At 46.1% G+C, this 26,981-nt stretch overlaps 1 protein-coding gene across 4 annotated transcripts in view; it reads left to right on the forward strand.

Moving 5' to 3' along the window:
- Positions 1 to 26,981, forward strand: part of RBM26 (RNA binding motif protein 26) — a 103,294-nt gene that overhangs the window by 67,655 nt on the left and 8,658 nt on the right. For all 4 annotated transcript variants that reach the window (XR_005777685.1, XR_005777687.1, XR_005777686.1 and 1 more), the window contains 7 exons: positions 1,465 to 1,587; positions 5,488 to 5,562; positions 6,093 to 6,260; positions 7,312 to 7,416; positions 16,120 to 16,320; positions 18,339 to 18,425; positions 22,354 to 22,467. Coding sequence is in view for 1 of the 4 variants with exons in the window: in XM_040425325.1 (XP_040281259.1) it covers positions 1,465 to 1,587; positions 5,488 to 5,562; positions 6,093 to 6,260; positions 7,312 to 7,416; positions 16,120 to 16,320; positions 18,339 to 18,425; positions 22,354 to 22,467 (873 nt within the window). In the remaining 3 variants the exon portion in view is untranslated. The remainder of the gene's footprint in view (positions 1 to 1,464; positions 1,588 to 5,487; positions 5,563 to 6,092; positions 6,261 to 7,311; positions 7,417 to 16,119; positions 16,321 to 18,338; positions 18,426 to 22,353; positions 22,468 to 26,981) is intronic.

A 26,981-nucleotide genomic window follows, 5' to 3' on the forward strand; every position in this document is an offset into this window, starting at 1 on the left:
TTTTTTACTTCCTGTAAAAATCCATTTCTCGTTGGATGCATTGGGGGCACTATGGTATATGCCCAGCTGACACTAGAAAAGGAAAAGTGTTGACTCAGCCCAGATGGGCTATACCTTCTGCACAGACACTGAACTAACCAGTTGATACTAAAGCAGTAGGAGCACCGAAAGCAAACATGCCCTAAACCAGGAAGAGAACCATCAACCGAGAATCCCAGGAAACCCTGTAAACTGAATGAAGAAAAAGAAACAAGGGTCAGATATGTTTCCCCCAGTGCATCCAACGAGAAATGGATTTTACGGTAAGTACAAAAATCCAGTTTTCTCGTGAATGACATTGGGGGACACAGCACCCTGGAATGTCCGAAAGCAGTCCCTGAGGGTGAGAAGAGACAGCCATGCGAACCAGGGACACAGGGGGAGAGTACTTACTGTCCGGCGTCTTCAGGCTCCCCAGGTTCACCCCTTCGGCAAACTCGCACTTACGTGGGATTGTCGGCATGCCACTGCGGATGCAGTAATGGGGGACTGGGTGACCGGCGAGGTACCAGGGTACTTGCCTGCAGGGGGTGCTACTAAAGTGAATATCAACAATGAAGACCCTCCTTCAGCAGGCAGAGGCCTGCAGAAGAAATGATAAAAGAATAAAATAAAAAAGCACCAATACCTGCGAAAAACAGCAGGTCATGTCTGCCTCCTACCGACATTAGACTAAAACTGGTTAGTTTAGTATCTGTGCAGAGGGTATAGTCCATTTGGGCGGAGCCAACACTTTTCTTTTTCTAGTGTCAGTCTCCTAGTGGCTGCTGGGCATATACCCATGGTGCTGTGTTCCCCAGTGGCATTCACTTTAACTCCCAAAAAAAAAAAAAAGTGATCAAAAAGTCTAACACACCCTAAAATGGTATTATCAAAAGCTACAGATCGTCCCACAAAACATTAGCCCCCTCATATCTCCGTAGCCATAACTACAAAAAAGTTATGAGGGTCAGAATATGGCGATAAGAAAAAAATTCTATTTTTCTAAAGTTTTTTTATTTTTTTCAGTATTAAAATGCAAGTAAACATTATACAAGCGTGATATTGCCATAATCATAGTGACCTGGAGAATGAAGAGCACAAGTCATTTTACCACATAGTGAACGGTGTAAAAACAAAACCCGTAAAACTTTTTCCCACTACATTGCATGCCATAATAAATGGTGGCATTAGAAAGTACCCGCAAAAAACGGAAAAGTTAAAGTTTCGGCTCTGGGAAGGCACGGAGCGAAAAACACTGCTGGATCAGGAAGGAGCTAAAATGACTGAGATGAGCCCCACCCTTGGACGCACAACATGGTGTTCAGGCACTAGATAAATATCACTTGATTTGTACCTCAGTATATCTCATGGTAAAGGTGGTGTGGAGCATTGAAGTACTGTAGCAGATTAATTTAAGTCTTTTTGTTTCCTTCTTATCTGTAGGTAATGTCCACCTCTACAGGACTTACAAAAACCTTTTCCAACCCAGAAGCTTTAAAAGCCATTCAAAAATCCGTAATATACCCTACTGCAGTGGACAACACTGATGCACAGAAAAAGAAACAGGTAATCTATTAGGTTGTAGAGCCAGATATACATATTCAGGGAAGTATGACTATAATGTTCACACTTGTGTAGTGGCTAGTAGGGATCGACAGATTATCGGTTTTACCGATATTATCGGCCGATATTCAGGATTTTGACAGTTATCGGTATCGGCATCTATTCTGCCGATATTCCGATAACGTATTGGGAACACAGAACGCGCTGCTCTCAGCGCTCTCCGTGTTCCCTCAGCAGCACAGGGGAGAAGGAAGCAGTGTCTCCCTCCCCCTGTGCTGCTGCTGCCACCAGTTAGAAGAGAGAGGACAAAAGAAGGGGAGGGGCTGTGGTCACTGCGCCACGAATGAAGATAAGTCTTTCATTAATTCATATACAGGAGGCGGGAGCTGGCTGCAGAATCACATAGCCGGCTCCCGACCTCTATGAGCAATAGCTGCGATCTGTGGTATTTAACCCCTTAGGTGCCGCGGATCGCAGCTACCGCTCATAGAGGTCGGGAGCCGGCTATGTGATTCTGCAGCCAGCTCCCGCCTCCTGTATATGAATTAGAGATTTATCTTCATTGGTGGCGCAGTGCGCCCCCCAGTATTAAAAACGTTGGTGGCGCAGTGCGCCCCCCCCCCCCCCCCCCAGTATTAATCATTGGTGGCAGTGGCCACAGGATCCCCTGCTCCTCCGATCGGAGCCCCAGCAGTGTAAGCCTGGGGCTCCGATCGGTTACCATGGCAGCCAGGACGCTATTGAAGCCCTGGCTGCCATGGTAAGCTCCATGCTGCTGTGTGCACAAAGCACAGAGCAGCAGGGACAGTGTGAGCTCCTATTTAGTCCCTAAGGGGGCTAAAAGTTATTAAAAAAAATATTAAGTATAAATGAAAAAGAAAGATTTACAAAAAAAAATAAAAAATACACGTTAACAATAAACATATTAATTTTCAGCAGATTTTTGTAGGAATTTTTTATTTTTTTTTCAAAAATGAAAATTCCCAGAATAGCGGTATAAATTATCGGCTATCGGCCTGAAAGTTCACAAATTATCGGTATCGGCCCTAAAAAATCAATATCGGTCGATCCCTAGTGGCTAGTGTAAACTGAGCCTTACTACGATAAGAAAAAAAATTAAACACTTGCATAATATGTGGTGCGTTTTATAGTTCAACATAGACTTTAAAGAGAACCTGTCACCACGAAATGCAGTCCAATCTGCAGGCAGCATGTTATAGAGCTGAGCAGATTGATGTATAGTTTTGTGGGAAAAGATTCAGTAAAACTTGTAACATATATTTAAAGGGTTTCTACAGGAATTTTATATTGATGGGCTATCAGAACTACAGGGTTCAACTCCTGGGCGCCCATTGATCAGCTGTATTCACCGGAGCTCCCATTAGCGCTGTGGTCTCTTAACAGGTTACCAAGCGCAGCTTCGTAGATTGTATAGGGACTGAGCTGCGCCGAGCCAACATGACTGATGTACGGTCAAGTTAGTGGCCTAGGAAGAGGCCTAAGCACTCACTGAGCACTGCAACTTGTTCGAACAGCTGATCAGTGGGGGTCCTGGGAGTCGGACCTTCCGACGATTTGATATTGATCACCTATCCTGAGAATAGGTCATCAATATCAAATTCCCAGATAACTCCTTTAAGCTTTTGCTTTTCTGAACTTAAGTCTTCCCCCATGTTACAGCTATCAGTGACTGACAGCTCTCTCTGTGTATACTCTTTGGCCGTGGGATGGCTGTGCCCGTGTTGTGGACAACAAACGGCAGACACCGACTGTGTGCACTCTACATTGCTGTGCTGACCCATTGACTCGAATGTCCTATCTTTTGCAGAATGGAGGCATGGACCCGGACACACGGAAGCCCTTCTGTGTGCTTCCAGGTCTGTGCCTCCACGCTGCAAAAGATAGAACATGTCCTATATTTTGCCACATCTTGTGGTTCGCGGACCCATTGAGTCCGCACTGCAATGCTGGGTGCACATGGCCAGTGCCCATGTTTTGCAAACCGGCAGTTTGCAGTACGCAACATGGGCACAGCTGTCACACATTCATGTGAGTGCGCCCTTACACAGAAAATGCGATCGGTCACTGATAACACCTCCCCGTGTACAACTGAAGTCTGAAAGAGCAGAGTTATAAATATATAAATTACAAGTTTTACACAATCTTTTCCCACAAAACTATATATCAATCTGCTCAGCTCCTTCTGCTCTATAAGATTTTTCGTGCAGTTTGCGCTGCATTTTGTGGTAGCAGGTCCTCTTTACGTGAGTGTTTATGAGCTGTCCAGAGACTACAGTTAAAGGGGTTTTCTGAGAATTTGATACTGATGACCCATGCTCAGAATAGGTCATTAGTATCTGATCAGTGGAGGTCCGATACCCAGGACCGCTGCCGATCAGCCTGTGAGCACCACGGCCTTCTCCTAGCTTACCAAGCACCGCATATTGTATGGCGGCTGCGATTGGTATCACGCTCAGCCCCAGGAAATTTAATGGGGCTGAGCCTGATACCAAGCACAGCCGCTGTACATACAGGAGTGCTGGTGCCTTCTCAAACAGCTGATCGGCAGGGGTCCCTGGTGTCGGACCCCCACCAATCAGATAATGATCCTGAGCATAGGTCATCAGTATCAAAATCTCGGAAACCACCTTTAAGGATAAGAGATGGGGCATACAGAAACAACAGTGTAACTTGAAGGCTGTAGAGGCCAAACTGTTGAAACTTCAACACTGTGTCCCATGGATTTATTCACTTACAACCAAGACAGAAGCAGGCATCTTCTCCTTCACACTCCCAAGCAGAGCTCACCCCTATGCAGTATATACACTCTGGCTCCCACGTCTGGTCCGCCAGCCAAGACTTATCCACCTGCCGCCTCCTAAGGGGAGATCACTTAAGATGCCCCAGTCCAGGTCCAGCAGAAATCAACTATAGCCCCCCCCCCCCTGCCAGGGGAAATCTCTTGCTCTGCTTAACCGTTAAACTGTGAAGGTGCCTGACACAAACCGCACAGACAAAACACAAACACAGAAGAGCAAACTCAAAAGAAAGATTCTAGGAACTCAGGATTGTACATCAACCGAAGTTGCTACTACGTACGTAGCCTCAATAGCAGAACAGATTACCACAGCACAGTGGAGCATCAAGAGGCAGGTGAGATAACCAAAATGTTCTCACCTTGTCTCTGAGGCTTCAGTCCTCCTCCTCAATCGTGGTCAACCGTGCTCTGGCAACCCCAAACTTTGGCTAGCGACTTTACTTTTCCCGAGCCCCACGTTTCGGGCGCAAATTGTTAAAGATGCCCCTAAATCGGGCCGATCACATTTGCTCTACTGCTCCAAATTAATAGTAACCCAAGGGTTTTACGTGCACGGAAGAAAATAACTGTGACACACACACTGGGGTCAAAGCAAATTCTTGTTTATTACAGGAAGTACAGCAGTTTATATAGATATCAGAGAGGCATTTTGCCTGAGGCATGTGGCATGGTTACATTGGCTGAAATACGAAAATAAGAAAAGAGATAACACTTGGTATCTGCCCATTATGCATTGTTTTCCTAACTGTGGTATGTGAACTATGTAAATATCTAACTACAGGCGCCATCTTGTAATGGAGTTCTCTAACAGCAGAAAAAGCATATATGATGTAGCAAGGAGGTGTGTTCTCTTTGGTAGAAGATAAGGTGTTGTCTGAGAGCTAAAGTATGTGGGAGCTTTCTTAGCTGAATTCAAAGAATGTAGTCCACATCTCTTATCAAGACCAATTTGAAAAAAATATTTTAACCCAAAATATGTAGAATCAATAAGAAAAAAAGAAGCCCCAAAGGTGCCAATAGCCTTTAAGTAGAGTATTTCATATGTATTATTTGTGTATGTAAAGAGCACTCTTCTGTTCTAACAGGAAGCACTAAAACTGCAACAAGATGTAAGGAAGAAAAAGCAGGAAATTTTGGAAAAACATATAGAAACACAGAAGGTAAGAAACTGGTAGACAAGTCACATTTTTACTTCCATTTTCTCTATTTGCTAATCTTTGAACAGCAGGAGAGGGCGGAGGGCCTATCCATAAATAAGCCACAGCCCTTAGCCTTTTAGACTTTAGTAATGAGGGAGGCAGTACACCCAGATATTATTTTATTTTCCTTTGATTGTAGCAAACCATTTTTAATTTGGAATATTTCGGGTTGATCTTTATTCCTAGAAATGTAACAAACCTGAATCAAAAGTAAGGCTAGGGATACCCTGTGGTGTAGTTGCTCCATTACACAGTAAAGCATTTTGGTTACACAGCTGAAGCTTCCCTAGGAGAAGCATTCAGTCTCACAATATGTGTGGCATGTTGTCACCAGTACATGCAGCTGACTGCAGCTTTTTGTATGAAGCACGACAGAAAATCCACATCAAAATGTTTGTAACCCCAGCAAATAATGTTATGTACCCCGGAATTGTAATATTTCATTTTATTTCTTGTTGTGTGTGTCTAGCTAACTGATTTGTATCTTGCAGATGCTTATAACAAAGTTGGAGAAAAATAAGGGCACAAAGTCAGATGACAAAGCGGAAATTCTGAAAACCCTGGAAACCCTGACAAACCGTATTACCAAACTAAGAGATGAGCTGAAAGCAGTCTCCTCTTCTGGAAATCCTTTGAAGAGTAGTAAAAGTAAAACTCAGGTAATGTGGATTCTGCGCTATGCTGGCACAGCCACTGCACAGTCGAAGGAGCCTTCTGCTTTGCGCTCTGTCCACTGCCGAAAACCAGGAATTGTTGGGCTTTGCAGTCAGGGTGGCGGTCCCAGCCTCCCCTATATGACTGTGTATACAGAGATAGCTGTCAATCACTGACTCCTTGACTTCAAAGCCCAAAACTAGCAGAAATTTAAATGAATAAATTACAGGTGTTACTGAATCTTTTCCCATAAAACTATAAATCAGTCTGCTCAGCTCCTCCTGCTCTATAATATTTTGCTTGCAGAATACTTTGAATTTTCATGGCGACAGATTCCCCTTAATGATCACCAATATGTGTTTTTGCTGGGACTGTTAGAGGGGGTTTGTCACTTCAGCAAATAGCATTTAATTTGTAGAGAAAGTTAATGCAAGCCACTTACTAATGTGTTTTTGTTATCCATATTGCTTCCTTTGCTGGCTGGATCCATTTTTCCATCACATTATACACTGCTCGTTTCCAGGGGTTACAACCACCCTGCAATCCATCAGCGGTGGCCATGCTTGCACACTATAGCAAAAAGCACCAGTCTATGTGAGCTCCCACAGTCCAGGTCACAAGAGAAGCTGGCACTCTTTCCTACAGTGTGCAAGCACGGCCACTGCTCCTGGATTGCAGGGTGGTCGTACCCATAGCCAGCAAAGGAAGCAATATGGATAATAACAATACATTAGTAAGTGCCTTGTATTAACTGCATCTACATTATAAATGCCACTTGCTGATGTGAGAGAAACCCTTTAATGGGCTTTAGTTTGCAGCACAATGAAAGTGACTGCATGCAGATAGAGGGAGCAGAATCGTGTTTCTTTTTTCATCGTTTTTTGCCTTCTCAGTCCCTGTAGGCTGTGTAGTCCACTGCCTTGAGCTGGAGACCACAGTCAGTAGGATGCCTACCTGCCATTTCAATCTGACCGTTGTCCTAAGAAAGAGATCCAGCTTTTGTTTTTCTTGTACTTGCCTAAACTATTTCATTCTATTTCTATTTTTTTTTTAAAGATGCAAAAGGAACTACTTGACACCGAGCTCGACTTGTACAAGAAACTTCAGGCGGGAGACGATGTAGCAGAATTAAGGCGGAAATATACAGAACTACAGCTTGAGGTACATTTCTTTGAAGGATAAGGAGCCTGTCTCAAGGTCTGGAGCCACTAAATCATCAGTGTGTAGTTAAGCAGCTGGATTTTACCATGTCCTGTCCATATTAAAACTGACCTTTTCTTCATGGTTTTGTAAATGAAACCAACTTGGGAGATGAGTCCAGCAGCACCTGGTGCACACCCAAGGCGCATATGAGGACAGTACTCCTCGCTGATATGGAGGAGATTGAAATGTTATCCTTCAGCTGCATAAGGACAGGCTGGTGGTTTTGTGTCTCCAAACTCCCAAAAAGTTTACAGCATCTTTGGACTCTGTGTCCGGTTCTACACCCTGCAAACGTTCATGTGACTTATTGGGGAATTCTGATGAACCAGGACCAATGCCATGTTTATGCCATGGCTTGTTTTACTTAGCCCATAGCCATGCCCTCTTTATTGGCTCTGCACATGTCATATGTCATAATTCTGTTCACAACTGAATGCTGTATGTGACATAAGGTCCCTTTACACCAGCAATTTTAATCCGGTAGTTGTCAGGAGGTGTTCCTTGCCGCGAGCGCCTGCTCATCAGTGGAGGAGACTGCTTCGTGTAAATGCAGCGATCTCCTCCACAGTATGCGGAGGAGAGAACACTAATGCCCAGGCTCGTCCCCATACAGCATCATCATTTGCTGGCAGCAGAGGCTGTTTAGATGGCATAATCTGCTGTGGGCAAACGAAGATTTGTTGACTGCATGAATGATGTCAGTATCCGATGAATGAGCGTTTCACTCATTAGTCAGGTAATCTGCGGCACCTTTACACCACGAAATAATCGCTAACGATTGCTCCTATGAACGCTTGTTGGCGATTATCTGGCTGATTCTTAGCATGTGTAAAGATGTAAAGGGCCCATTAGACATATATCTCCTTCTCCTAAATGTTTAGCATTTTATTTGGTTGCTGTCAAGTATATGTCTCTGCTCACATCTGCTACAGAGGCTGCACGCAGCACAGTGGTGTGTCAAGACGCTAGGCCCCATTATAAATCAGTGGGGACTGTACGCCGCTGCTTGTGTGCGTTGTACAGTGGATTAGACGCTGCATTCTTGTTTCGGATTAGGCTACTTTCACACCTGCCCTAGGTGCGGATCCATCTGGTATCTGCACAGACGGATCCGCACCTATAAATGCAAACGATGGTATCCGTTCAGTACAAAAGTCTAAGTCAAACGGATCCGTCCTAACTTTACATTGAAAGTCAATGGGGGACGGATCCGTTTACAATTGCACCAATATTGTGTCAATGTAGACGGATCCATCCCCATTGACTTACACTGTAAGTCAGGACTGTGCCGCATGGCTCCGCACCGCCAGTTGGACACCAAAACGCTGCAAGCAGCGTTTTGGTGTCCCCCTCCAGAGCGGAACGGAGCCAAACTGATGCATTCTGAATGGATCCGCATCCATTCAGAATGCATTGGGGCTAAACTGATTCATTTGGGGCCGCTTGTGAGAGCCTTGAAACGGATCTCACAGGCGGACCCAGAAACGACAGTGTGAAAGTAGCCTTATATAATGAAACATTATGGTGAGTAGAATAGGATTGTGCAGATTATACAGGAAAATGCTTGCTTCTGCAGTTTGCAGTGAAATGACAACCATATATTTCAGTGCTTTTCTACAGTAATAGTAAAACTGTGTGTTTCCGCTTAAGGGCTCTTTCACACCTGCGTTCTTGTCTTCCGGCATAGAGTTCCGTCGTCGGGGCTCTATGCCGGAAGAATCCTGATCAGGATTATCCTAATGCATTCTGAATGGAGAGAAATCCGTTCAGGATGCATCAGGATGTCTTCAGTTCCGGAACGGAGCGTTTTTTGGCCGGAGAAAATACCGCAGCATGCTGCGCTTTTTGCTCCGGCCAAAAATCCGGAACACTTGCCGCAAGGCCGGATCCGGAATTAATGCCCATTGAAAGGCATTGATCCGGATCCGGCCTTAAGCTAAACGTCGTTTCGGCGCATTGCCGGAGCCGACATTTAGCTTTTTCAGAGTGGTTACCATGGCTGCCGGGACGCTAAAGTCCTGGCAGCCATGGTAAAGTGTAGTGGGGAGCGGGGGAGCAGTATACTTACCTTCCGTGCGGCTCCCCGGGCGCTCCAGAGTGACGTCAGGGCGCCCCAAGCGCATGGATCATGTGATCACATGGATCACGTCATCCATGCGCATGGGGCGCACTGACGTCATTCTGGAGCCGCACGGACTGTAAGTATACTGCTCCCCCGCTCCCAACTACTACTATGGCAACCAGGACTTTAATAGCGTCCTGGGTGCCATAGTAACACTGAAAGCATTTGGAAGACGGTTCCGTCTTCAAATGCTTTCAGTACACTTGCGTTTTTCCGGATCCGGCGTGTAATTCCGGCAAGTGGAGTACATGCCGGATCCGGACAACGCAAGTGTGAAAGAGGCCTAATACTAATTTATTTTTCCCGGAAGTGACTACATAATTATTTTTTTTTTGCCCAATCTATAAGGCTCGTCTACAAACTTACATTTTCTAAGAATTGATAGGGATGTTGACGTCATCATTTTTTTTTTTTTCTGTTGATCAGGTATTTGAAAGTTGCTGTTTGGTTTGCGGTTGATTTTTTTTTTATTTTTATTTTTATTTTCTTCACGTAGTATCACCTTATTTATGAAGCCGTTGTGATTGTTCTGACCGGCCAGAGAAGATTGTTGAAATTACTGTTGCCCACTCTCCACTCAACTACAAGTCTCCATTAAAACATTACATTTTATTTAGTTATTTTATTTTAGTCTTTCAAAGAGTTTTAAGAATTTTTCACTCCCAGTACAAGCTTTCACACTTGCGGCAGAGGAATCCGGCAGGCAATTCCGTCGCCAGAACTGCCTGCCGGATCCGTCAAAACGTATGCCAAATGATGGCATTTAGAATGCATTGAAATGCCGGATCCGTCTTTCCGGTGTCATCCGGAAAAACAGATCCGGCATTAATTTTTTTCCAATTTTTTTGAATGCATGCGCAGACCGGAAGGACGGATCCGGCATTGCGGTATTTTGGATGCCGGATCCAGCACTAATACGTTCCTATGGGGAAAAAAATGCCAGATCCGGCATTCCGGCAAGTGTTCTGTATTTCTCGCCCATATTCATTGGGGGACACAGGAACCGTGGGTATAACTATGTCCTCTAGGAGGCGTTGACACTAGATAAAGTTGTTAGCTCCTCCCCTGGCAGCTATACCCCCTCCAGCCTGGCGAGAGAGCGCTTCAGTTTTTTCTAGTGTCAATAAGAGGCAAGTCCTCCTGAAGATTTTTTATTTTAGTTTTTTATTTTCCTGCTTTTCAGGTGGGCAACAGTGGTCGTCTCGCCTCCCTGTTCTCCCGGGGGAGCACGCCAGCGTTGGTCCGCAATGCTGCCTCCTCCCCCACAAGAAGACAAGGTGGACCAGGGCAGCCTCGATCCCCTGCATCCCTCCAGCAGAAGGGTCACCTAGGTCTGCTAAAGAGAAGACCCTCCCCTCATGCAAGACTCCTGCCACTCCGGTGCCAGCTGCTGAGGAGGTGACCCTGCTGGAAAAGGTGACCTTGCGGGTCCACTTAGAGAGGGTGAAGAGAAGAGGATGAAGATGAGGGGAGTAGACGGGATTAGGTAAGTATGTTTTTACCCTCTTCCCCCTCTCTCCCTCCCTCTTTGGTGGCAATTGTTCCTAGGATTTGGGCACCAGGAAACAGGCACGAACCTTTATTTATGGTAGCTCCATGACTCCCTCTCACTCCCCTCTAGGCCGACGGCTTCGCTGGCACTAGGGGATTAATAACATCCAGGCAGGCGCTGCTTCACACAGCGTGAGGCCATGCGCAGGGGATCAGTGATTCCGCTGCGGACCGGGAGCTGGTGTCAGGTGAGCGCGCTGCCCTCTCGGCCCCCGGCCAGTCCCTGCCGATCCTGCAGCTACCACCAGATTCCGCCCTTTCGGAACCGGGCACCAGGAACCGCCGCTCCGGAAGGGTTAACACTCGGCCACCGCAAGCATTCCGGCCCACGCTCTTCCCAGTCCAGTGTTAACACCCCCAGCCGGTGGGGCGGGGAGGGAATCAGTGACGCAAGCGGCCGCTCCTCACTCGCTCAAGGTCCCGCTGTGCCCCGGCCGACCGACAGCTCCGGGCGACCGTGCGCAAATACTTAGGCCCGAACGCAACTTCATCCCCCGCTGCGGGAACATGCACCGGCGGACAAGTAGGGAAGGGAGTGGAGGAGGCTCCCCCCTATATGTGATCCGCTGGTGTCAGGGCACTTAGGGGGTTAATAGCATCCCTGGCAGGGGGTGGGAGTGATCTCTGGCGCAAATTCTTCCCGCCACACTCCCAGAAGCCGCTGGGCCCCGCCCCCCAGGACTGCTTAACCCCTTCTGACCAGCCACCTCTTGCGGCTGGCATCAGATTATCTAAAGGGTTTTATCTCCAGTACAATGTGCCTTAAAGTTAAAACCGTTAACCCCTTCCTGCCTCTCTGCCCACTTGACATTGAGCATCCTAGTTTCATTAAAAAATTAAATAAAAAAAAAAACAAGAAAAATGTGCGTTCATACGGGCCCCCCTCCGCCTCATCCCCGCAGGACCACCCTGTCTGTGTGGTACCAAGCTGGGCCCGTGTCCTATACGGACTAATGAGGACCTCTCATAGTTCCCAATCCGCCCTCAAGGGTCGTTAGTTGATAATCCTCCACCTGCGCAGATCCAGGGAGGACAGCTGAAGTATTCCCAATCCACCCTCTGGGTCGTGTGGTTGATAGTTCTTTAGCGCACTTCACAAGTACCTCTGAATCCGTCCTCCGGGGCCGTTTGGTTGATAATTCTCCACCTGCACGATCCAGTGTAGAACCTCTGGAAGTTCCCAATCCATCCTCCGGGGTCGTTTGGTTGATAAAGCTCCGCCTACGCAATCCAGTGGACAGACCTCTAGTTCCCACTCCACCCTCTAGGTAGTTTGGTTGATATAGCCTACAACTGCCACGGGCAAGTTTCTAACATTTTCTCCTCTGTCACCTCCGCACCCCCACCTTTCCTCTCTAGGGTCTCGCTCAGACGCACCCTTCCATCCCTGGAGAGGTTCGGTCCGAAGGGAGGGGGATCAGTAATTCGGGCTCTCACTCAAATCCGTTGCAATCTTTCAAGATTGCGTCCACGGTAGCCAGCAGTTCGTGTCGTCTGCATTACCCCCTTCCTCAGGCGGAGTATTTGCACCACTGCTGCATACAATACTTACCTTAGGCATTATAGGTGAACTAAATGCTAGAGCGCTGTTTTGAGTGACGCCAGTGGCGTTTCCCCTTCCTTAGGGGACGGAATTGCATTTTCACTTGGTACAGTCCGTACAGTATGCATTAGCCTCTTCCATAGGTGGCGTTATGGCATTATCACCGGTTACAGTGTTTACCGTAGGCATTCATTACCCCTTCCTTAGGTGGAGTAATTTAACTACGCCACGGCTCTAGATGCCTTAGCTTCTTCAGTGGGGCGTGGCAACAGTCGATACCCGCGGACGCCGGTACTCTGCATCTGTGGTGTATGGGTGCCGCCAGTGGATACGGTCGCTGTTTCCACATGGTATCCTTCTTATCTTTCGGTGCTGGTTTGGAGCATGGTTGTGACATCCTCTGTCTTCTCAGAGGGGTTGCCTAGCAACACTTATATGTCCTAGAGACCACCCATCTCTATGGGCCTCCTCGGTTCCAGTCGGTCAGGACATTGTCCTCATCAATACGTAGTGCATATGCCATTGCACATAATATGGGGAGTACGTTTCAGCGAGTCGAGTGTTCACTGACTCTGTAGTCCCCCTCAGCTGGGGGTTCTACCCTGACGCTAGCTTACTGTTGCTCCTGTTCAGAGCCCTTCCAGGTAAAGTGTTAAGGCTAGCTCTACTTAACTGGGGCAGTATGGTGCCATGGCTTCTACGAGATAGTCTTACGCCTCCCCCTTAGTTTTGCACCAATGGGGCAGGCGCAGGCTACTTCTGGGAGAGTGGTAGTTGCGTTTTACCACTACATACTGTGGTTCTTACTGCACAGCTCCTTCGTCAGGTGGCGGATTCTTCTAGCTCTGAATTGGTGGCCTCTGCGGTATGGCCCCCTCCTCCGCTGGGGTATTGGCTAGCGATACAGTTGTGGCTCCCCTTGCTTGGCTTCCTCCTCAGGCGGAGTTTTGGCACAGCCATTAATCCCTGGTTGCATCTGCATTTGCACGGGGTATTCTTTTGTGGCCTTCTATTCCAGAGTTCCGGACCCGGCTGGTGGGATGTTGCGCACTCCACATCTCTCCTTCTACAGGTGAATCCTTCCCACTGGTCCTGGGTGTGCTACCTGTATCTATATTACCTCTCTTAAGACATGACTAATGTCTAGGTCACGTCAGCCCTCTGGTGATCTTACTTCCCAACACCGATTCTGGGGGTAGACTACGAGACTCCCCACACAAGACGGAATGGGGTTGCTGTCACGTCTTGCTGCGCTGATAGACGTTCCATTCCTGGAACGGAACACCTTTCTATTTCTTCTTCCTCCTTGAACAAATGGCTGCCGGCCTCTCACTTCTGTATCCCTGGACTGCGGAAGGTGTTCGAGGCGGTCTGTCTGCATTGGAGTCGCTTGGACACGGACTCGATGGCTTCGAGACTGTCTTTGAAGCTTCCCACCTTTTTCTCCCGAGCAGGAGATCCGAAAACTTGTGGCGTGGACGCCCCGATTTCCCCTTGGCAGGGGTTCTCCCTCCTTTGTTTTCCCCCCTTCCCCCTCCTACCCAGAGTTCTACGGAAGATCAGGATGAAGGGTATTCCGACTATCCTAGTCGCCCCGGGGATTGGCCTTCGCACGTGGTACGCTGACCTCGTTCTCCTTCTAGGAGACGTCCTTGGTCACTGCCACTCACAAAGATGGCCTTCTTTCGCAGAGTCCGGTCTTCCATTAGTTTTTAAGGTCTCTTCGTTTGCCAGCGTGGCTATTAAGTCCGTCATTCTACGCGAAGAAATTTTTCGGCGGATGTCATCCGCAAGCCTGCATTGTCCAGGATCTATTACAGGACCTGGAGGGTCCTTCCTGGGTTTTTGTGGAAGCCGAAATGTTCCGCCACTTTGTTTTTTCTCTCCCCACGGTCCTGCCTTTCTACAATCAGGGTTGGACCTTTGTCTGGCCCTTAGTTCTTGAAGGGTCAGGTGTCGGCGCTTTCTATCCTTTTCCAGCGCTCTCCCTTTCTTCCGGGAGTGGCACATACGGTTACTCCGTACTGTCCTCCTTTACCGCCTTGGGATCTGAATTTAGTCCTCTCAAGGCTCCGGGCTTCTCTTGGAGCCCTTGCGGAAGATTTCTCTACTACTCCTGTCCTGGAAGGTAGTTTTTTCTGGTCGCTATCGCTTCCATCAGACGGGTGTTTCAGTTGGCGGCTCTCTCTTGCAGAGAATCCTTCCTGGTTATTCATAGGGACAAAGTGGTTTGCCGTCCCGTCCCTTCTTTTCTTCCCAAGGTGGTCTCTGACTTCCATATTAACAAAGAAATTGTCCTTCCCTCACTGTGCCCATCTCCTTCACACCCTAAGGAAAAGGAGTTAGACAATTTGGACGTTGTCGGAGCTCTGAAGATCTATTTAGCAGCCTCCGGTCCTTTCCGCCGTACGGATCCCCTTTTTGTCCTTCCGGAGGGTCCTCGAAAGGGATTGGCGATTTCCAAGGTGGTAATCGCACGCTAAATTCGGTCTACAATCGCTGAAGCATACCCGCCCAAGGCAGGGTTCCGCCCTTAGGTGTCACGGCTCACTCCACTAGAGCAGTGGGCGCATCTTGGGCTCGGAGGAATCACGCTTCGGCTGCACAGTCTTGTTAGGCGGCTACTTGTCCTCCTTACACACATTCACAAGATTTTACCAGGTGCATACTTATGCATCGACGGACGCTGCCTTAGGCCGCTTGGTCTTACAGGCGGCAGTTTCTTAGAGGCCTGCAGGGACGATTTCTTCCATGAGTCTGTGGTTTTTCCCTCCCTGTGGACTGCTTTTGAACGTCACACGGTTCCTGTGTCCCCCAATGAATATGGGCGAGAAAAGGAGATTTTTGTATAACTTACCAGTAAAATCTCTTTCTCGCTCTTCATTGGGGGACACAGCACCCACCCAGTATTGTTGTTTGACCACAGTTGGGCAGTTGCTGGTTAGAACCCTGTTGGGTCTTTTGCCATGGTTGGTGTTCTATGTTTTTTCTTTGGTTGGCTTGCTTCTACTCCTGCTTGTGCACAAACTGAAGCTCTCTCTCCAGGCTGGAGGGGGAATAGCTGCAGTGGGAGGAGCTAACAGCTTTATCTAGTGTCAACGCCTCCTAGAGGACATAGCTATACCCACGGTTCCTGTGTCCCCCAATGAAGAGCGAGAAAGAGATTTCCGGTATAGGACGGATCTCTATGCCGGAAAAGAAAAACGCTAGTGTGAAAGTACCCTTATTCACATGGCTGTGTTTGATTTTGAGTCTGCAGTTCCATGTGAATTCTTCTTTTTTCCCCTCAAAAATAGGACCTGTGGTCAGTTTCTTGGATCAGACCTTTTTAAAAACTGATAGCATGTTTAATTATATGGTCGTGTGAGTATGTTCTCAAGAATTCAGGGGTGCACTGAGCAATGTGTGAAAACTCCTCTAATAAATATATTTGCCATCCTTGTAGGCTGCAAAGCGTGGTATTCTTTCTTCTGGACGTGGAAGAGGGGCACACATGAGAGGAAGAGGAATGTCACGTGGAAGAGGCAGAGGCAGAGGCCGCGGCCGCGGTGTCTCAGTCCATGCTGTGGTGGATCACCGTCCAAAAGCACTAGAGATCTTTGGGTTTAGTGAAAATGATAGGGAAGATCTCCTTCCTCACTTTGCAGTAAGTAAATTAGAGATATGCAGTTCACTGTATTCATATTACTAGGTAAAATTAATAGTTAACGGCTTCCTTTGGACACTGTCCAAAATGTGCGTATTTTTACCATTTATTTTTTTCCCTTTTAACTTTGCCTAAAACCGGAATACTACTAAAAAGAAAGTCACACGAAAAGCTAGAATAACGCTATAGTAGTTGTAATTTACACACACATAATTGGAAAACCCCATTTAAATATGGATAATGAAAGATTGCAGTTTCCTTACTGACCAGTAGGCTGCACTCTAGGCTGATAATATTGCAGGTAAATGGAGTGTATGGAGCTTTTATAGGATGGTCCTTCTGTTAGGAAATAAATGAGTTGGTTTGTAATAATAGAGAAGGGAGGAGCATACTCCTTAGATGAGCATACTCCTTAGATGCAAAAACATATATCCTATTACTGCATGTAAGGGATAGGTGGTACAGAATATCCTACTTAATCAGTATTCAGGGGGATGAAACCTTTTTCATAATACAAAGGGGCCAGAATGGATTAAGAATAAAAGAAGTAAGCCATACTTATCCTCATAGAGATACCCAGCTGCTGCCATCTCGGCGCTGATCCCTGCTGTTCCCCACTTCCTACTCCTTGCTTCACAGCTGAGATGGCTGCTGAGGCAGGTCACCACTGAAGCCAGTTATTGTTTTAAAGACTGTAGTTTTAAAGGAAATGTATGGTCAGATGACCTTAAAGGGGTTGTCTGACTGTTAATATTGATGACCTATCGTCAGAATAGGTCATCAATATCTGATCAGCAGGGGTCCAGCACCCCCTACCGATCAGCTGTTTGAAGATGGTTGTCACCGGAGACAAGACGTAGTATAACGACAAGGAAGTAGTGCTCGTATGGAGTGCTGCCGCCTCATCTCACAGCTGATCGCGGGGGGGAACTATCCGGACGATAGGTCATCAATATGAACGGATGGACAACCCCTTTAAAATCAAATTTATAATGTTAAACGTATTTGTATATTTGTTTCCATATCATTATTTTACAAAAAAAAAATCCTGAAATCTTGCAGGTATCATACTGGCCACTAAGCCTAATAATAGGTCGAGACTTCCTGTTCTGTGGAAATCGCTTTTTTCTGTAGCCATCTCATTATCCCAGGCAAGGTTACAATGACACCTTTCACAATAGGTGATGGTCACTCATTATCTACTTCCTCTCTTCACAGGTCACAGCGTATGCCTAAAAACTCTCAGTGAGTCATCTAAAGACCACTGGTTCTTATTGCCCATGTGACTGCTTCAAAAAAAGATTGTTCTCTAAATGCAAACAGAAGCTCCTCCAAGATGACCACCTCCATAATCATGTACAAAATAAACATATACATACAGAGAGAATTAAAATATCAGCATTCAGATATTACAGAAATAACATTTTAGAAGATATTAAGTTAGTAAATTACTAAAACAAAAGAACAAAAAAACTATATTGAAACCTGTTTGGGTCAACCACCCAAAACTTCATTGAGAGGTGGTCTTCTGTGGGGGGTCTTATAAGAGAAGATGACACGTATGCATAAGATATAGTAGAACTGGTGAAGCTCTGTTCCTAGGGTCTAGGCACAGTCCTTGGTGCACTGAGCGTTAGCATGTGAAATAAACCTCAGTTTTCTCAAAAACAGGGCTTCAAATTTCAACTACAAAGGGGGCATTTCACTCAGCATGATTAACCCTAACAGGTTGGTAGGGTTGATCATGCTGACAGATGCTTGTTACATACTGTCATATTTCTCTAATTATCCAACAATATCACTGTATTCCATCCTTCCCCAAGTTTTTATCAGTTTTCGATGACTTCACCTCAGCCCCTCACTGCCATTCATCCTGCACAATATAATAGGCTAGGCTTTGTTTTCTAGCATTCAGTGCTGTGAAAGTGATGTTCTAATCCCGGGAACACATCCACAGTAGAATTTACTTTAGTTTTACAGAGGTTTAATTGCAATATACATTTATTTTTTAATTTAAGCAATTTGGCGAGATTGAAGACTGCCAGATGGACCACTCTTCTCTTCGTTCTGTAATCGTCTTCAAAACGAGAGCAGAAGCCGAGGCCGTAAGTCTACAAACTTCAGTTGTGTGTGAATACGTGTTACACCACTCAGTCACTCATATAGCACATATTTTGCAGGACACTATAGCATGGTAGACTATGCTCTTGTATCCCGAAAAAAGGTCACACATCCAAATTTGGAGAGACCAGCAGAGAACTAAATGAGATTTAGACAGGCTCTTACCTGAAAAGCTTGCCGCCACTCCATTAATTTTTATGGGAGCGCTGGAGATAGACGAGTACGTCCCATAGAAATTAATGGAGTGGCAACAGGCTCCTGTGGAGCCCCCTGAAATGTACATGGTGGTAGGAACCCCACCAATCTGATAGTTATCCCCTATCCTGTGGATAGGGGATAACTTGTTATAACCAGAATACCCCTTTAATGCACAGCAGATTGTAAAGTGCAAAGTGAAATTTGCAATTTTTTTACACAGACTTACTATTTCGGTGCCCAATATTTTGTGTCCAGCATGTGCCAGTGTGAAAACGAAGCCCTTCTTTTATTATGCTGTGCTTTCTAGATTTAGAAACGCCCTACACTGGGCCCTAAGCTTTTACCTGGACATCCAACACAGACGATGACTGAAAGAGCACTATGTGCATTTGAGGTCCAGTGTGGTGATTTACGCATCTTGTGCTGACAACTGTAGAGACCCAGCTCATGGTATCTGAGACATATCACACTACCTAAATTCAGAGCCAGGTTCTGCTGCGTACAGAAGTGTCAAAAATGTGGGAGTAAGCTGCTGTATGAGCACATGGCAGGGCTCAGAAAGGAAGGCGTGCCATTTGACTTTTGGAACATGGATTTTGCTAGAAACTACACACCTTAAGTTATTTATCAATGGGTGGTGTGAGGATTTTTGACCCCACAGTTATTTTCCAGAAATTAATGAGCTGTGCCACACCCCTTAAATTATTGTGAGCGGTTTATTGTTTGGAAATGCTATAAATGTGGATGTAAACTGCTGTTTAGGTACGCTGCAGGGTCCAGAAGGGAAAGACCATCTTTAGGCTTTTCCAGTGCAGATTTTTATGAATTGGTTTACAGGCGCCTTATTACTATTGAGCTGTATGACTTTATTTTTTTACTTTTTTTCTCAATGAGTTGCCATCATCATTGGTTGTATTTTGGGGTACATATGACTTTTTGATCGCTTTTTGGGAAACTGAATAAAGAAAATGCAGCACCTTATTCTGGTTCTATCTGTCCTGCTAAAAAACATATTTTTATATACTAAGAAAAATCTATTTTTAATACATAGTGTTAGAAAAGCTATATATATTCTTTGGACACAAGGAGGTTAAAATGCTGTCTAAAAAGTTTGCCTTGTATGATCTTATGATTAGACCATGAACAGAAGACTTGTGAGCTGCATGGTAAAAAGCCCTTTAAATATATCATAAATTTATATGTCCAGATTTAAAATTTATACCTCAGGACTTCAATATCACACAATTCATGGTCAGCTGCTGTTGAACATGTAATAGTTTCTACATTTCACATTATGCTGTACTTCAGGACTGTGCTATAAATCTTGTGTGACTGTCCCGGTTATTTGGGGATGTTGCTAACACTGATTTATGCTGCTTCATGTTACTTTAATTTGAGCATACAATTTCCAAAGCAGCCACTTTGTGCAGCTGGCACCAAGCAAGATTTGAGTATTTTTATACTAGCTCTTTTCCGTTTTCAATTACCCAGACTGTTCTCGAAAGGTTATTTGTCTTTCCGACTACCGCAGGTCACTGTGACGATTCCTTTCACAATAGGAAGCACAAGTACTTTTTAGTTACATTTATTAAGTGCTATATTAATGTGTCCTGATTAACCAGGTGCTTCCACGTAGATATTCTCACCATACAGTCAGGTCCATAAATATTGGGACATCGACACAATTCTAACATTTTTTGCTCTATACACCACCACAATGGATTTGAAATGAAACAAAACAATATGTGCTTTAACTGCAGACTGTCAGCTTTAATTTGAGGGTATTTACATCCAAATCAGATGAACGGTGTAGGAATTGCAACAGTTTGCATATGTGCCTCCCACTTGTTAAGGGACCAAAAGTGATGGGACAATTGGCTTCTCAGCTGTTCCATCACCAGGTGTGTGTTATTCCATCATTATCCCAATTACAATGAGCAGATAAAAGTTCCAGAGTTCATTTCAAGTGTGTTATTTGCATTTGGAATCTGTTGCTGTCAACTCTCAAGATGAGATCCAAAGAGCTGTCACTATCAGTGAAGCAAGCCATCGTTGGGCTGAAAAAACAACAACAAACCCATCAGAGAGATAGCAAAAACATTAGGCGTGGCCAAAACAACTGTTTGCAACATCCTTAAAAATAAGAAACGCACCGGTGAGCTCAGCAACACCAAAAGACCCGGAAGACCACGGAAAATAGCTGTGGTGGATGACCGAAGAATTCTTTCCCTGGTGAAGAAAACACTCTTCACAACAGTTGGCCAGATCAAGAACACTCTCCAGGAGGTAGGTGTATGTGTTTCAAAGTCAACAATCAAGAGAAGACTTCACCAGAGTGAATACAGAGGGTTCACCACACGATGTAAACCATTGGTGAGCCTTAAAAACAGGAAGGCCAGATTAGAGTTTGCCAAACGACATCTAAAAAAGCCTTCACAGTTCCGGAACAAAATCCTATGGACAGATGAGACCCAGATCAACTTGTACCAGAGTGATGGGAAGAGATGAGTATGGAGAAGGAACTGCTCATGATCCTCAGCATACCACCTCATCAGTGAAACATGGTGGTGGTAGTGTCATGGCGTGGGCATGTATGGCTGCCAATGGAACTGGTTCTCTTGTACTTATTGATGATGTGACTGCTGACAAAAGCAGCAGGATGAATTCTAAAGTGTTTCAGGCAATATTATCTGCTCATATTCAGCCAAATGCTTCAGAACTCATTGGACGGCGCTTCACAGTGCAGATGGACAATGACCCAAAGCATACTGCAAAAGCAACCAAAGAGTTTTTTAAGGGAAAGAAGTGGAATGTTATGCAATGGCCATGTAAATCACCGGACCTGAATCCGATTGAGCATGCATTTCACTTGCTGAAGACAAATCTGAAGGGAAAATGCCCCAAGAACAAGCAGGAACTGAAGACCGTTGCAGTAGAGACCTGGCAGAGCATCACCCAGGGATGAAACCCAGCGTCTGATGATATCTATGCGTTCCAGACTTCAGGCTGTAATTGACTGCAAAGGATTTGCCACCAAGTAGTAAAAAGTGAAAGTTTGATTTATGATTAATATTCTGTCCCATTACTTTTGGTCCCTTAATAAGTGGGAGGCACATATGCAAACTGTTGTAATTCCTACACCGTTCACCTGATTTGGATGTAAATACCCGCAAATAAAGCCGACAGTCTGCAGGTAAAGCACATCTAGTTCGTTTCATTTCAAATCTATTCTGGTGGTGTCTAGAGCCAAAAATCTTAGAATTGTGTTGATGTCCCAATATTTATGGACCTGACTGTCACAAAATATCACTGAAGTCCTAGAATCATTTAGATACTAGTGCAGTGATGGTGAACAATTTAGAGACCAAGCGCCCAAACTGCAACCCAAAACCCACTTATTTATCGCAAAGTGCCCGAATTTAACCCGAATAACTACAGTCCAATATCGTATATCTTCCATGTACTTTGTCATTTAGCTATAATAGCCTGCATTCAGAGTGCTGCCTGTGCTGTTCATAGTGCGTCCTGGGCTAATGAATGGCAGGAAAAGTCTTTATTGGTACGCCATAAACTTTTTCCAGGGTACGGGTGCCCACAGGGAGGGCTCTTAGTGCCGCCTCTGGCAACCATGCCATAGGTTCGCCACCACTGCCCTAGTGTGTATACAGTTGTATTACGTGACCAGTACTTATTCATTTATACATGTCAATTTAGGCTGCAATCCATGGAGCTCATTTCAAAGGACAGAACTTAAAATTAGCTTGGAGTAAACCAGTAGCAAATCCAAGCAGTGCAGAAGTGGAAGATGTAGAGCCGGAGGAGGAAGATGTAAGTGTTTTCTAATAGATGACCTTTTCCAATGATACTTTCTATGCCAGTCTGCATGTATGTGCCGTAGAAAGTCCATTTCTGGATGTAGTTTTTATGAAATCTTAATAGCACACTACAGCTTTCCATACATATATTGTTTATTAAGATCATTTTGATTTCTACGGTACTAAATGATCGGTTCTGACCACTTTGAATCTGGCCATCAGTCAGATCAGGTATTTCCTGTAAATTAAAGGCTTTGGGCACCATGAAAACATTTTATTGCTTTATACTTCTTTTTAGGCTTGAGTGAATCGACATTTTAATGCTGTACGGGAGCAGCATTACCAACAGTTTTTCTACAAATCTACTTTGGATCTTTGATCCGGAGCTCGATTCACTCTAGCCTACTTACTTTGGGTTAAAAATAAATAAATCATTTGTTTCCAATAGATCTTTATTTAAAAATATATATTTTTTTTTAACCATTCGTCCTCTACACCAGCCTTTTTACATATAGTATAGGTTGCTCTCTCTCCTTCACAATGTCATTCCTATCAATCGGTGAATCGCAGTTACTGCCTCTTTTAGAGAGAGATAACTTGGACAACAAAGTTTATGGTTCAACTAAGGCCGAATGCACACAGCCGTGTTCCGCGGCCGAGAGCGGTCCGTGGTAACACGGCCTGGATTCCGGGTGAGAGCAGGAGCACACGACGTCATTGGTTGCTATGACGCCGTGCGCTTCATGCCGCCGCTGCGCTACGATAATACACTCGTATGATCTATACGAGTGTATCACTGTACAGCAGCGGCGGCATGAAGCGCACGGCGTCATAGCAACCAATGGACGCCGTGCGCTCCTGCTGTCTGCAGGAATCCCGGCCGGGTGACCACGGACCGCTCTCGGCCGTGGAACACGGCCGTGTGCATGAGGCCTTGGGGTGTGATTTCAGTAGTTGATTTCTAGTAAGCTTAAAGAAGCACTCCCACAAAATTTGTATTCACTGCCCTGTTAGAAAGGTACATGAAGTAACCTGTAGTGAAGGTAATGTTTTTATCAGTGACTGTATTTGTGAGTTATAACCTCCCTTCGGATCCTCAACTGTGTCATGTGACCAACACTCTGCCTCTCCAACTGACACAAGACAGGAAGTCCGTTACTTCTCCATTTATTCCTCACATGGAGGCTCCTATAGGAATACATAGAGAAACTGGCTTCCTGTCCACACATAAGATGCTGTGTTATTTGGAAAGTCAGTATGCTGGTCACATTACACAGCTGAGGATCAGAGTGGAGGTTATAACTCAGATACCTGAGTCACTGATAACAAAATGATCAGATAATTGGATTTTTTGTACTCACCGTAAAATCCTTTTCTCGTAGTAGGCATTGGGGGACACAGCACCATGGTATATGTCCAACTACCACTAGGAGGCGACACTAGACATAAAAAAGTGTTGGCTCCTCCCCGTTGGGCTATACCCTCTCCACAGACACTAGGCAGCTCAGTTTGTACCAAAAGCAGTAGGAGAGAGAAGAAAGGCAAGGAACCAACAACTCCCGTACCGGGAAAGATCAAGAGACCAGCCCGGAGAAGCGGAAGTAAAACAACATAGGGTGGGATCTGTGTCCCCCAATGCCTACTACGAGAAAAGGATTTTACGGTGAGTACAAAAAATCAAATTTTCTCGTGCATGGCATTGGGGGACACAGCACCATGGGACGTCCCAAAGCAGTCCCCGAGGGTGGGAAAAGGACAGCCATGCCACCGGTTGGGCATACAGGTGCGGGAGAACCACGTGACCCAAACAGGGGGAAAGCACAGAATAGGCAAGAAGCCTCATAATAAGGTAGAAACCCCAATGAAGCAACAGCGAAGATTGCCCGCACTCCAGGACAAATGCCTGGGTGAAGGACCCAAATGCAAGAAGGCGGCAAAAGGGAAACACCGAGCTCCACCAAAGGCTGGAGAGAGAAAGTAGGACAGCACCACGTAGTGGAGCTACCCAACATTCTAATTGACTCAGGCAAAAGCACAAACACCCTGAAGTCAAACCCTGACAGGCCAGGGGAACAAGGGAACATGGACTCATTGAAGGCCATACGAGTGAGGGAAGCCATAGCAAGGCTCACATGAGAAGGGAGCAGGCCTCCCCTCAGCGCAAAACAGGTGATGAAGATAAGCGCCCTATTGAAAGGAAAAAACCCCAAAGACGATAACGGAAACCGACAACCCTTGTAAAGGGAAGGGGTTGTAAGTAAATGCCAGGAAAAGAGAAAAGATGAGGCCGGCATCACAAAGTCAGGAGACGAGGAACGAGCCCCTGAAAACCAAATATCGCTGAGAAGCGCAAGACCGGAGAAACTCTGGCCAAAAGAAGTATCAGGGAAAAAAGGGGACCAGATGCAGGCCCCGGAAATCTCAGCAGGGACACCCTGGAGTGAGAGAAGCCATAGCAAGGCTCACAATGAAGTGAGCAGGACTCCCCCACCGCAAGGCAGGTGATGAAGTTAAGCGCCCTATTGAAAGGTTGAAACCCCAAAGGCGCCATTGGAAACCGCCAACCCTTGGAAAGGGAGGGGGTTGCAAGTAAAGGCCAGGAAAAAAGATAAGATAAGACCTGCATCCCACAACCAGGAGACGAGGAACGAGCCTCTGAAAACAAAATATCGCTGAAAAGCGCAACACCGGAGAAACTCCGGCCAAATGGAGTATCAGGGAGATGCAGGCCCAGGAAATCTCAGCAGGGACACACTGGACTGAGAGGCATGGGAGGAGAAGGAGAGTACTCCCAACAATCTAAGGAGGAAGATTCTACAAACAACGATTATCATACAGAATCTGCGTGGTCCATGAACGGGGACAGGGACTCCAGAAAGGAGTACCCGGTATGGGCTCACAAGGAACCAGGAACTGAACCACCAGAGGCCAACGAAAGGTAGAATAACCAAGAAAAAATTAAGAGAACCGCTACATGGGAAGGGATTGGTCATGGACAACTAACCATTCTAAGAATAGTGGCTAGCAATCTATATACATTGTCCCGGAGAGGACAAGTACAGCGGCTTGGGTTGTACCACAAAAACGACAAACACCCATACGCATAAGGAATGGCGAAGTCGTTATAAAGAAACTGGGAGTGACTACACGAAATGTAGAAACCAGCTGCGACCGACACACAGAAGACTCCCAGGGGGAGAAAGTACCAGACAGGCGCAGACAATAGCAAGGTCCAAGGAAACTGCCCTCTGTCAAATAGTACAACTAAGCAGAGAATATAAGGGAACACCCGGACCCAGAAGGAACTACGGGACCCTGTCCGATGCCAGAGCAATCAGCAGAAAATTCACCTACCAGGCAGGTGTGTGGCGATCAGTGTTTCCGTCCCTGACCATTAGGAAAGACGTCCAACGAGGAAAAAACGGTGACCCCAGAAGGATTCCGTGTGGCGGAGGACATCCAGTGATGGCCGAAAACCGCTGCAGCGGCCGGAGCTCACCAAGCTCGTACCCCAACAAGGTAGAAGATCCAGTGGAGATGACTGTACTCCACAAGGAGTGGTCCGCCCTGTAACAGAAAACAACGCGGGTACTCCTTATGATATGGGGTAACGCGGAGTGCCGCGGACAGAAGTACCTTATAGGGATGGCAAGAGCAACCCTAGCACGAAAGCCAACAACCACCTGGCCATGGTGTAGGGAGCGTGGTTGTATGTGGACCACCCACCAGATCAGAACAGATCAGCCATATACTGGGTACACCAGAAGTAGCATAGACCGACAAGGTGGCGGTGGGGGTTGGGCTGGCCCACCCCTGCCAGATATGGTTACTGTGCACATGCTGAACCAGGATGGCCTGTTGTAGACAGTGCCTTGAGAAAACACAAGAAGACCATAGAGCACGACAGTAGATGTCTGGAGTATAGAATAGAGTCCAGGGAAGGAAGCACCCCGTAATACAGAAACTGTATGGGCCACAGATTGCACCCTAGGGCCCAGCACGTGGGCTAAAAATACACGCCTAAAACCGAGCTAAAGTGGCAGCATGTTGCACACTAAGGAGAGTGGAAACAAAGCCACAGCATCCGGAAATGCAACCGCATTTGGAGGGTACAGGTCTACAACCTGGTAAAGTAGCAATACGGCTGTGTAGTGCAGAGATACAACCAGACAGGTGCAATGGGTACAGCATCTGGAGATGGTAGAAGTACTAGATTTAAGATTAGAGAAATGTGGCCGCATGGTGCCCCCTAGGACCAGAGAAGTCCAGCGGCTACCGCGTTAGCAATGCTACCTATATTCCGCTCGGGAGGGGGAAAATAGGGCCACACGGTACCACAAAGAACGACAGGTGCACACCACAATTAAGTAAGTGCAATGGCAACTGAAGGAGGCCCTCTATTTCACCAGAGGGAAACAGGGCCGCAAAGAGCCAGACAGGTGTAACGGTTGCAGAAATCTACCTAAGAAGAGAGTAAGATGGCTGTTTGGTGCACACTATGATGAGGTAGGTGCAATGGCCACGGCA

This window comes from Bufo bufo, chromosome 3 (genome assembly GCF_905171765.1).
Source record: "Bufo bufo chromosome 3, aBufBuf1.1, whole genome shotgun sequence".
Taxonomy (NCBI): Eukaryota; Metazoa; Chordata; class Amphibia; order Anura; family Bufonidae; genus Bufo; species Bufo bufo.